This window comes from Mustela erminea, chromosome 18, assembly GCF_009829155.1.
Source record: "Mustela erminea isolate mMusErm1 chromosome 18, mMusErm1.Pri, whole genome shotgun sequence".
Taxonomy (NCBI): Eukaryota; Metazoa; Chordata; class Mammalia; order Carnivora; family Mustelidae; genus Mustela; species Mustela erminea.
Genome location: NC_045631.1, coordinates 47,591,517 through 47,603,845, shown reverse-complemented (window position 1 = coordinate 47,603,845; position 12,329 = coordinate 47,591,517). Strand labels below are relative to the sequence as shown.

Below are 12,329 nucleotides of genomic sequence, written 5' to 3'. Positions count from 1 at the left end.
GAAAAAAAAAAAAAAAAAGGTGCTACCCACCAGATCCTTTTTTTTTTTTTTTTTTAAGATTTTATTTATTTATTTGGGTGGGAGGGAGAGAGCATGAGCAGGGGGAGGGGCAGAGGGAGAGGGAGAAGCAAACTCCCCTAGAGCAGGGATCCTGATATGGGGCTCGATCCCAGGACTCCAGGATCTCAACCTGAGCTGAAGGCAGACACTTAGCTTAACTGACTAAGCCCCCCAGGTGCCCCCACTATATTTTATTTTTGTGGTGATTGCTCTATTACTGAAAAGAAGCAGAAACTACAAGTGTGCATAAACCTAGAGTTCCTTCAGTATGTACCAGCATATTCGAAGTTTTAGTATTTTATATTCATATTGCTTTAAGAAACAGCCTGAGACTCTCGCTTTCTTGTGTCTGATTGCAGAGCCCCTGGGGCTAAGGGGGAGTGGGAAGCATGGGGTCCTTTGGGTCCTTCCAGGTCAGGTTTGGGTTGGAGGTGGGAGTCCTGCCCGGGCCTCACTCAATGCGTGGAAGTTTATACAATGGCTTGACTTCGTGGTCAGGCTGATTCATCCATTTGGCCGTTGACGTCTGCCTCTGGCCCAGCCAGGACAGAAGGGGGCCCCTTAGGAACTTCTGGCCCTGTTCCCTCTCAAGGGGACGCACAATAGAGCTGTGATAAGACAGGGTTGGAGGGGGAAGTGGACTTTTGGAAACAGGATATTTTTAAATTAGAGAAAGAAACAGAAGGGTTGTGACTCCCGTTGCGACAGGTGGGCCCTGAGACTTCCCCAGACTCTGAAGGGACTGGGTTCAAGGTTGGACAGCAGAGCAGAAACTGAGGCCCCTTGGAGCACGACCGTCTATGACACTGAGGACTCGGAAGGGGGTGGGTGATGACCTTCCTGCCATTACCTCTGCCGCCTTCAGGAATGGCAACCACCCTCCATGCCCACATCTCCTTTCTTCCCCAGACCGGAAGTCCCCGTAGTTTCTCTATCTCCAGGTTTGTGTCCATGGGGGTTGTTTGGGGAATCGGCCCCAACCATTTGGGCCCCTGTTCATTTAGAAACTGCTATTAGTGGGCGGCCTGATCCTTTCCAAAGGGGCAAACCACAGTCTTCTCTTGCTTATGGTAGTGAAAACCGTCTCTAACTAGTAGGCGAGCATGGCTCACTCTCACCATAATGTCTTCTGTGCTTCTTTGCTTTTCTTTACCTCATTCTGATTTTCCAGACCTCTGGTCAGGCCCATCTTCAGCACCGCAGCCTGGCCGGGGCTGCTGGTTCCCCCCACCGCACTCTGGCAAGAACACAGTGTTGAGACAGCCCTTGGGCCGTGTATCCCAAGAGCTATAGGCGATGTTTATACCTTAATCCCACTCCTGGGAATGGACAAACTATAGGAAATATGGGAATAGCTTTATTCCCAAAGAGGATATGGCAGCATTATTTAAAACAGCGAAAACGTGGAAAGAACCTAAATTTTTACAATAAGGAACTGGATAAATAAACCGTAGCACATCTATTTAATGATAATTACGCAGCTACTCCCAATTATGTTTAAGAAGGAGCCAGAGAATGTTTGTGGAATCGTGTTATGTAAGAAAGATAGGCTATGAAATGGCCTGTATTATATATCAGAACTCAGGGGGAAAAGAACCTCTGGGGAGCAGAAAATCACTGGAAGACAAAAGTGTCAACAAGGTTTGAAGAGTAGAACCAGAGATCATGTTTATCTGCTACTTTCTAGTTCCCTGTAATTTTCAGGGTTTTTTCCCCTGAAATACCATGTGGTACTAATTTAAAAAACAAACAGACAAAAACCTACTTAAGGGGCATCTGGCTGACTCAGTGGAATGTGTGACTCTTAATCTCAGGTCATGTTCAAGCCCCACCATGGGTGGAGAGATTACTTAAAAAATCAAATAAAATCTTTAAATTGTTTTCAATGTCTAGTGAGCTGCCAAGGACTTTATGGGCCGGTCATATGGGGCTACAGGGTCCAGAGGAAGCTGTCTGTGGGCAAAGGAGCCATGCAGCCATCTGGCTGAGGATCTAGAAAGCCTACGACTCTGGGCTTCTCCTTCCGCATCCCACCCCCCTTCCTTTTACCTTGGAGTTCCTGAGATTTGAGGGGAGGGGGCCTAAGGCACTCTGCATCTTCTCACCTCCCTGTTATCTTTTGTTTTGCAGATTTCATGGAAAACAGATATTCTGTAAGTATACATTTCATTAACATTTTTTTAAAATAGTCCAGTGAACACTGTAATATTTCCAAACTCACCCAGTTTCCGTGTTCCCACTAATTACACCCCTACACCAGCCTTGTCTGTTTTATTAGACCAGGAGCCCCAGGTACGTCGCAACTAGCCTGGGACAGGGAAGGCTTGGTCATCTGGCTGACAGGGTGCTCTGGGCCTGTTGTGGTTTCAAATACTCTCTCCCAAGGTTGCAACATTACATCTCAGCCCTCCTGTGAAGAGATACCCCCTATCCATCACCACCACCATGGGAATGGGAACCTAGGGCATGCCCTAGCTGCCCAAGAGTAGAGTGCACATTTCCTCCTAGTCCAGCTTCAGGTTTTGGAAATGAGGCAGACTGGGGGGTGGGGGTGGGGGAGAGTCTGCTTGAGGAGAGGATCCAACAGCTCATTTAAACTTTGAAGTCTGGGAACCTACGCCAGTCACCCCAATACACCAGGCCCTCTGATCTCAAGGTCCTTGACCCAATGAGGGAATTAGATAAGTTAACACTGATGAGGAAGCAAGGTGGTCCTAACTCACCAGATGCTATGGAAATGCAGAAGAGAGACTGGCCTGGTTAGGGGTCTCCTCGCCAAGGAAGGGGTCGTTGGTATGGGCCGTGAGGAATGAGTCTCAATATAGTTGCCAAGCAGCTCCGAATGGGGGGAGAAGGGGTGTGGGGGGCAAGTGCTAGGAAGAGGTCAGTTAGGGTTTGCATGCAAAGGATTCCAATGCCTCATTAAGTACAAGGTTTCACCCTGTAGAAAGCTGAGGATTTAGGAAGCTGCTACTTGGCAGATGGGAATGTTTTTTAAAAATGTAGAAATCCAAAGTTTGAATTTTGCCAAGACCTGTCTTCTGTCTTCCCACTCTTGACCTCTATACCAACTACCCAGCAGTGCGGGGGTTAACTCACTGGGCCTCTAGTACCTTGAGAAAAAAGGAACTGCTTCTTTAAGGTCTGGGAAGAACTCTATGCAAAATTGCTGGTCACCTTCCAATGGGCCCCCTGGCTTCCTTTGTTTAATTCTTATAAAAAAGGGAACTCCTTATGCCTTTGCTGGGCAGGAAACCACTGACATTCTTTTCATGGAGGAAAGCTATCAATCTGAGGAAAAGAGGAATGAAATGAATGTCTTTTTCCAGCTTAAACCCACCCAGACTCCTGAAACCAGAGACTTGCATTGGAAGGGCAGGGGGCCCAATTTACAGGTGAGAAAACTAGAGGCTGAATGGGCATAACAGCCCGGCCAGGGTCAGCCAGCTAGGTCATAACAGGGCCAGGACTAGAACCTAGGTCAGATCTGCAGACTCCCTCGAAGAAGGGACATCACCCTTCAAGGCAGGTCTGCTGGATCTGCAGGACTGACTTATTTACTTTGTCTTTGATCCAAAGGGTCTCTCTGGACAAAGGCTCTGAACTCCAGGACAGATAGAACTTTCCTTTCCCCCAGAAGATGGCCCGTAGGTCCTGAAGTCTGCTCCCAGGATGCACCTGAGATCTCACTGGCAACCCAGTCTGCCCCACCCCAACCATAAAGCCTTTTTGGCCAGAGCTCTGGGGTGCCCAGCCCTTGGGAGAGAGATTTGAAATCTTTAAGCGAATGCATTTTGTCTATAAAAGCAGCAGGTATAGTTTTGCTAATAATCAGCTGGTGAGGGTCAGGAGAAAATTAATTGAATTGCCCAGCAGGGAAATGGGAGGAGATTTCCTTCCTGAAATCAAACCTGGCGATCATTCCCAGTTGTTTAATGGCCGTTGCTTCTGAAAACACATTGGAGGAAATATCTTAACAATGAGATAGCCACTTAGCCAAATACTAATTTAGTATTGTTTGACTTGCTTCAATGGCACATGCTGACTTCATTTTTCCTCTGCCATTTTTGCCTTGTTTATAAATTGTGCTTGTGGCCCAGGCAGACAGATAACGAGAAAGAGAACACCTTGTACTTGAACGGAAGGGGTGAATCTGGACCTTCCTGGGGCTCTGGATCTTGCAGACAGCCTTGCCTTCTTATTGCCAAAAGGCAGCTCCCCGTCACAACTGGCATTCTTCGCTCCGGGGAGCCAGCCGGCCCCTGGGCCGTGGTGGGAACTGGACTACGAAGGCCAGTGCTCCAGCCGTCTTTGGGGGTGATCCTGTCCTCCTCAAAGCTTCCCAATCTGTAAAACGTTGATGGTGAGACCAACATAAAACACTACCAGCGACCCAATTAAAAGGGTCTTAAGGGCAAAATCAGAAACAACGTGTGCAAAGTATTTTACAAACGCCCGTATAAATGCAGCTTGGTTATCTCTTTAAAGACCTTTTTTGGGGCGCCTGGGTGGCTCAGTGGGTTAAAGCCTCTGCCTTTGGCTCAGGTCATGATCTCAGGGTCCTGGGATCAAGTCCCGCATCGGGCTTTCTGCTCAGCAGGGAGCCAGCTTCCCCCTCTCGTCTCTGCCTACTTTTGATCTCTCTATCTCTGTCAAATAAGTAAATTTTAAAAAATCTTAAAAAAAAAAAAATAAAGTCCTTTTCATCACTCTGGCCGTATGAGGTATGGATGGGGGATTTACATTCCTTAGCCCTGAAAATGTCTCTTCACAGGATTTAACCAAAGCCAGGCTTTGACTTAAGAGCCGGAGACCCCCTCCTAACCCCCAAACCTAACCTTTCCCTGATGAGCCATTCACTAGCCATGTCACTTTGGGCAGATTTCTTAACCTTTTGAGGCCTTGGTTTCTTCATCTGTAAATTGGAGGTAAAAACGACGCCCCCCCCACCCGACCTGGCCATTGCAAGGATTAAATGAGGGTCTAGCACACACCTGGTTTATTGCAAGCGCTCTATAAGGGGCACATTGTAGAAGCAGGAAGTAGAAATCCCAGAGGTGTTAGAAGCAAAATGACCTTTGAGAGCATCCACACCATGTTCTGGACAGAAGTGGGGCGATTTCAGGACTGTACTTGGGTGGCTGACAGCTGGCCGCTGACTGAAGCACGGGGACAGACAGGTCTTGGATGTGAGCATGTTAACCTTTACTTCAAGGTCCGGTGGCTGGGGGGCCCAGCCCTTTGCATCCGCAGTCCTTGCCTCTCCTGGAGAAGGAGAACGGAGGCATCTAGGGAGGGGCTTGGTCTGGGGCCTGCAGGAAGCCTGGACACCAGGGTCACCCCTGTGGGCAAAGCGGAAGAAATGAAGTGAAAGGAGCTGCCGAGGCCTGGCAGGCCTCCAGCCCCCTGGGGCCAACACCTCTCTCTTGGCCGGCTTGCCAGGCTCTCTGCTGGCAAAGGAGGAGGCAGAGCCTGGGCCTGCCAGCTGGAGCTCCTTGGACCTGCGTCCTGTTCTGACGGGGCAGGGCCAGAACAAAAGGGGGACTCGACCCCTGCCCCCAGCTCCAGGAACCCACCTGCCTGGCCACGGGGCTCCCGAGACCTGGCTAATCCTCACAACTGCCCCGACGCTGGCCTCCCTGAGGTCCCCCCGCGGCAGGGTGCCCTCTGCTCCCAGAGAGGCCAGAGTCAGGGCTTCCTTTGCTGCCTGCCCTTCGGGGCCCAGGGCCCCTCTACTGCAGTACTCCCCATCCACTCGCCCCCTTGCCACATGCATTTGTCCAAATCTGCCCCACCTTGGAGGCTCTGTCCATGACGCCGTCTGTGAGTCCCCAAAGAGCTCCTGCGGATCGTTGGGAAATCTTCCACGGGGCCACACCGCCGTGATGGGCAGGGTATAAAACTCGTGCATCCTCAGTACAGATAACAGGGTCCGAGGTGGGTCTAGTCCCTGGCGGATGTGCAGGTATCAAAAATCCCATACAGGGGCGCCTGGGTGGCTCATTGGGTTAAAGCCTCTGCCTTCAGCTCAGGTCATGATCCCAGAGTCCTGGGATCGAGCCCCGCATCGGGCTTTCTGCTCAGCAGGCAGCCTGCTTCCTCCTCTCTTTCTGCCTGCCTCTCTGCCTACTTGTGATCTCTGTCTGTCAAATAAATAAATAAAAATCTTTAAAAAAAATAAATCCCATACAAAGCAATCAGCGAACACAAGATGGAATCTTTTTTTTTTTAACTTTATGATGCAAAACATACACAACAAAACTGACCATTTTAGGCATTTTTAAGTATCCAGTTCTGTGACATGAAGTACATTCCCATGGCCGTGCAGACGTGACCACCCTTCATCCACAGAACTTTCTCATCATTCCAAACCAAGAGTCTGCCTGTTCAACACTACCTCCCCATTTCCCCTGGAAACCAGAGCTTTTTGTTTTTTGTTTTGTTTTTTAAAGACTTTATTTATTTACTTGACAGAGAGAGATCACAAGTAGCCAGAGAGGCAGACAGAGAGAGAGGAGGAAGCAGGCTCCCCGCTGCACAGAGAGCCCGATTCAGGGCTTGATCCCAGGACCTTGGGATCATGACCTGAGCCGAAGGCAGAGGCTTTAACCCACTGAGCCACCCAGGGGCCCCTGGAAACCAGAGTTTTCCTTTTCATCTCTCTCAGTTTGACTGCTCTGGGTACCTTGTGGAAGTGGAACCCGTATTTGTTCCTTTTGTGTCTGGCTTCTTTCCCTTAGCAGTGTAATGGCTTCAGCCTTTATCCTCATTGAAGCCCTTCAACTTTTCAACAGACCTAGAGGCAGGGCTGGAGCAAGAAGCCGGGTCTCTCTTAACAGTCCTAGTCTTGCTCTGTGGGTAAGGCTGACCCCCCCCCCCCATCAGGGACACAACCCTGGGGCACAGCAGGTCCTTGACAGAGCCGGTAGACCTTCTGCTGTGCGCTGTATCTCCGGGGAGGACAGGCTGCAGGCTTACAGAGTTGGCAAGGACAGAAGGGAAGAGTGAGTGTGGCCAGGGGCCGGCCCCACAGGGTGGAGGTCCTGCCGAAGACAACACTGCTTTGGAGCTCCTTTGTGAAGGGCTGTCTGGAGTTTTGCGTCTCTTTCCACCAGGCACATCTTCAGTCCTGAAGGGTGTGACCGTAGCTTGTCTTCTTCTCTCTTGTCTCTGCAGAGAACGGAAGGCTCGCTCGATGGAACTTAGGACTGCGGGAGCAGACACTCCTCCGCGGGGGGGACACCCACATTCCAAGAAGAGCAGATGATTCCCGTATTCCAAGAGCTCTGTGCGCTTCCTTATGATCCTGCCCTGCTCCCACCGGCCATAGCAGTTCCTCAGGCCAAGTCACCAGTTCTTCATCCCTCCTAAGACCTTTATGTGGGGCACAGAGGGATCCAGAGGGGCTGGTGAATTCCCACCCAGCCCCCCCCCTCACCAAGTTGGAGCACCCTCAGGAGTGGAGAGCCGCAGAAGGACGTTCAGGGTCAACAGCCCATTGGGATATTTTGAAACTTGAATATTTTATCTCGTACAGAGATAAAGAACTTTTCCAAGTATCTTCACACACACAAACCATTTTTGTTTTGCTGTCAATCACTTCCTAGCGAATGGCCTGGCTTAGGGGCTAATTTTTCTCTTTGCCTTTGGTCCTTCAAAGGCCTGTGGTTCTGGGTAGTCCTCGCTCCTGGGTAGTCAGGTCCACGGCACTGACCAGACAGCGGCACCCCGTTCCCTCCGTGACCTCGCCTGCCACAAACGCGAAACCAAAGCTGCCTGGGAGTGTCCACTTTGAGATGCCAACTTGAAGCTCAGGTTCATTCCGGGCAATGCACAAAATAGAAAACGACACTGGACCGAGCACAGATGTTCTTAAGCTGATTTTCTATACCTTTTCTTTCTTTTCCTCTACCATGCTGAAGGCAGCAAGACAGGAGGATGTTGGCCTACAGCAGATACTGTTTTTAATAGAAAAATGAAATACATATTTTTCTTACTAATTTTTTTTTTTAATTTATTCCTTGCTAAAGAAATGGTCTCCCTGAGGTCTTAAGATGTTTCTGATGGTGTCTTGAGTGGTTGGATGAGTAGCTGCAACCATTTTGTGGTGGGATTTCACTAGGGAGCAGACCTAACTGAACCCATCCATTTCCCCCCAGCCGCCTCAGTGACACAGCTGCAAGGTTTTGTATTAAATAAATTTGATCTTTACTCTTCAAAGACCTGTGAAATGTTCTCTTCTAAGAGGCAGCACGCATATAGGATGTGTGTAGTGTTTGAGGACTCCGGGCTTTCTAAAGTCACAAAGAACCAAGCAGGTCTTACCAGCCGGTTGTCTCATATGGGCCCAGGGCCTCTGGCCTTTGCAGAAAGCAGAGCCAGAGGTAGTCTGAGTGTCAATCACTGAGTCATTAATATCCATTGGCTGGTGCTCAGGTGTTTGCTTCCCAAGCCAAAGCCTACCAGGCTGTCCCTGGCAGTTGGGGTTGCCAGACTGAGCAAAAACAACAAAAACCCAGAACAGGATGTTTGGTTAAATTTGAATTTCAGGTAATCGGACTATATTTTAAGTGTAAGTATATCCCCCATAGCATGTGGGATGTACTTATACAGTAAAAGTATTCATTTATCTGAGGTTCAGATTTAACTAGGCATCTCCTATTTTATGTGGTAACAATACTGGCAAAGCACCCTCCTACCCCTATAAGCCAGCCAGTGGCCTCGGACCACACCTCACTGCCCCGAGGGCTAGGTCCCAATCAGAGCATCACCCTCCTGGGCCCGAAGGCAGAGGGAGCCACGGAGTACGTGTCCTGGCTCTGCCACGTGACAGCAGCAGGAATGTGAAGAAGCCTCTTAACCTTGAGCCTCAGGTCTTCAGCTCCACAATGAGGAGATTGGACTAATGGTTCTTAACATTTGGAGGGTTTAGACGCCTTTGAAAATATGAAAGCTATGGACTCTCGCATGCACACATGCACGTACACACACACCAAGTTGTTTCACGAAAATGTCCTATAATTTCCCAGGTTCCAGGGTCATGGACTCAGGTTGGAGGCGAAGGAGGAGATAGATGGTTTGTAATGAACTTAAAGTCTGACAGTTGATGTGTTGATGATCTGGGGAAAGCCCAGAGCCACGTGTCAGCTCCTCAGTCCCTGCTCCCACCAGGGCCACTGAGGTAGAAGCTGGGACGATCCATTCCTATAGCTTATGACTTATTTATGGAGCGTAAGTGAGTTTTTAATTGTTCTTCCTTCTTACCTGTGTTTCTGAGAGAGAAAACACACACACACACACATACACGCACACACACACACACACACACACACACACACACGGATTTTTCATAGCAGATTCTGTATCTAAAAATCTAAGTCCAAGATCCTGGTTCAGCTGTCCTAACCAGATGGCATAACCAAGGGTCTAAGCCAGAGCTCCTCCCTGAAGAAGAGCATCAGTCACCCTTTCCAGGAGAGCCTGGTTCTCCTCGGCACTCAGAGCTCTCTCTCGTGTTGTAATGGTAAAGGACTTACCACTCTCTGCAAACGCATAGTGGAATTTTTTCCCCTCTTCTGAGGATCCTCTAGAGATCAGCCACCCATTTCAGGAATATACACTGAGCACTCCATCAGCATTAACTGATATACTGTATTCTCACCCCTTGACAAACGCAAGATGGGCGAGGTGATGCCAAGGTCAGCATTCATCCATTAAAGCAGTGGTTTTCCCACCAGGGAGATTTTGCCTCCCAGGATCACTGGGCAGTGTCTGGTGACATGTTTATTTGTCACAACTGGGTCGGGGAGCCACTGGCATCTGGTGGGGCGAAGCCAGGGATGCCGCTGAATGTCCCACAACGCCTAGGACAGCCCGTCATCACCAAGAATTATCAAGTCGAAAATACCAGTAATGCCTGCTCTGAACCAGCCAGTTATTCATTTATTTTGTCCCCGTCATGCTCTGTTTTCCCGACACTGTTGGAAATAGGCCAGAGTATAAGAATCACTTGGCTCCTGCTCTTCCTGGAACACACAATCCAGTAGAGATATAGCGAGGAAAGCACCGATTACAAGGATGGGACAAAGACCGCAATGGAGGAATTTAGAGCCAATAGGGCCACGGAGGAAGGGCTCCTCACTTTGACCTTGGGGAACCACAGTGTCCCAGAGGAAGCTGGGTCTAACCAGAGACCTGAGAACAGGTAGAGGGTACTGGGTGGAAGAGGCGGGATGAACATGGCTGACAAAGGGGGAGAGTGTGCTAAGGCCCTGAGGCAAGGGAGAGAATGGTGTCCTCAAGGAATAACAGGAAGACCGTCTATTGGCCCCAGGTCCTCTCCCACCTGAGGATCAATCAATCAGTCCTCTTCAAAAAGCCACCATTGTCCTCTGAAATTTCTGCTGGTCACCTCACTGGCCTGACTCAATATTTGAGAGTCTTCAGGAGAGACCTTCTGAAAGTTGCTCAACCAGAACTCAGCTCCTGAACACAGTTGTTTTTAAGACCCTCCATGGGTGTCATTAGCATGTTGAAGAGAAAAATCTTCCGCCATAGACCAGATTCTGCCCCTGCTCAGCCCTGTGTGGCTCAAATGAAAAAGTGAACTGCAGGGAAGTGGAAGCCTGGCTATTTGAGGAGAGTCTCCACAGTCAGGGCCCACAGGATGGGTATGGGTAGGATATGGCAGCTGTGAACACCCACCCTGAGAGTCAGGGCAAAGGTTGTGAGAAGATGCAGTTTTCTGGAAGAGAGTTGTAGCTTTTACCAGTTTCTCAGAGACAAGGTCCAAAACAAGGTTAAGAACTATAAATTAGGGACGCCTGGGAGGTTCAGTTGGTTAAGCAGCTGCCTTCAGCTCAGGTCATGATCCCAGGGTCCTGGGATCGAGTCCCACATCGGGCTCCTTGCTCGGCAGGGAGCCTGCTTCTCCCTCTGCCTCTGCCTGCCTCTTTATCTGCCTGTGCTGGCTCGCTCTCTCTCCCTCTGTCTCTGACAAATAAATAAATAAAATCTTTAAAAAAAACAACTATAAATTAATTAAAAACTCATCTATGCTCCACATGATTTGATGTCTGTTAAAACCCCCAAAAGAGGGGCGCCTGGGTGACTCTGTGGGTTAAAGCCTCTACCTTCGGCTCGGGTCATGATCCCAGGGTTCTGGGATTGAGCCCCAAATCGGGCTCTCTGCTCGGCAGGGAGCCTGCTTCCCCCTCTCTCTCTGCCTGCCTCTCTGCCTACTTGTGATCTCTGTCTGTGAAATAAATAAATAAAATCTTAAAAAAAACAAAAACAAAAAAAAACCAAAAGAAGGGCACCTGGGTAATTCAGTCAGTTAAGCGTCTGCCTTCAGCTTGGGTCATGATCCGAGGGGATGGAGACCCCAGTTGGACTCCTTGCTCAGTGGGGAGTCTGCTTCTCCCTCTCCCTCTAAGTCTCCCCTCTGCTTGTGCTCTTGCTCTCACTCTCAAATGAACAAATAGAAAAGAGAAAGAGAGAGAGAGAGAAAGAAAAAAAGAAAGAAAGAAGAGAAAACAAAACCAAAAGCAAGGTTAACCTGTTTTTTCTCAAAGAGTCTAGTTTGTGGACAGTGTTAAGTCTAATATCCCCAGAAGGAATTGGCTCACCTTGAGATAATTGCTCAAAATAAAGAAAGAAAGGGTGATTTAAGTGTTAGAAAGAGAGAGCCTTCGTCTCTCAAAAGTAATAAGCTATTAAACTATTTTGGTAAAGCAAAGGAACAGGCAGTAAATTAATTTAAAAACTTAATAGTCCAAAATATTTATAAAGCCTGAATTGTCCCTTCATAAGGACTTCAAAATTCAAGGGGAAAAAATTGTATTTCAACATGAACTTTGAGAATAGAAGAGGAAAACGATTTCCATGTTTCCAGAGGATGAAGGAAAAGGCAAGGTGCCTTAAGACATTGGCTACCTGTTGACTCTGTGACCTTGGAGATGTCACACATCTTTGGGTTCTTCATCTACAAAAGAAGGTGTATTCATTCTCTAGGGTTCCCATGGCAAATTACCACAAACTCTGACTTGAAATAAGAAAAATTATTCTCCCACTGCTCTGGAGGCCAGATGTCCCTAGTCAATTTGCCCACATACTCCTTCCAAAGGCTCTAGGGAGTGTCCAAAGATGCCTTCTTGCCTCTTCTAGTTTTTGGCGGTGGTTGGTAATGGATGGTGACCCTGGCCTTGCAGCTACATTACCAATCCCTGCCTCTGTCGCATGTTCTTCTCATAAAGACACCAATCGTTGGA

The 12,329-nt window shown here is 48.7% G+C and overlaps 1 protein-coding gene across 1 annotated transcript in view; it reads left to right on the top strand.

The window, feature by feature from the left end:
• Window positions 1-8,280, top strand: part of PECAM1 (platelet and endothelial cell adhesion molecule 1) — a 55,794-nt gene extending 47,514 nt beyond the window's left edge. Inside the window, 2 exon segments of the mRNA XM_032322764.1 lie at window positions 2,191-2,213; window positions 7,237-8,280. Coding sequence (XP_032178655.1) covers window positions 2,191-2,213; window positions 7,237-7,266 — 53 coding nt within the window. The 3' untranslated portion in view covers window positions 7,267-8,280.
• The last annotated feature ends 4,049 nt before the right edge of the window (window positions 8,281-12,329 follow it).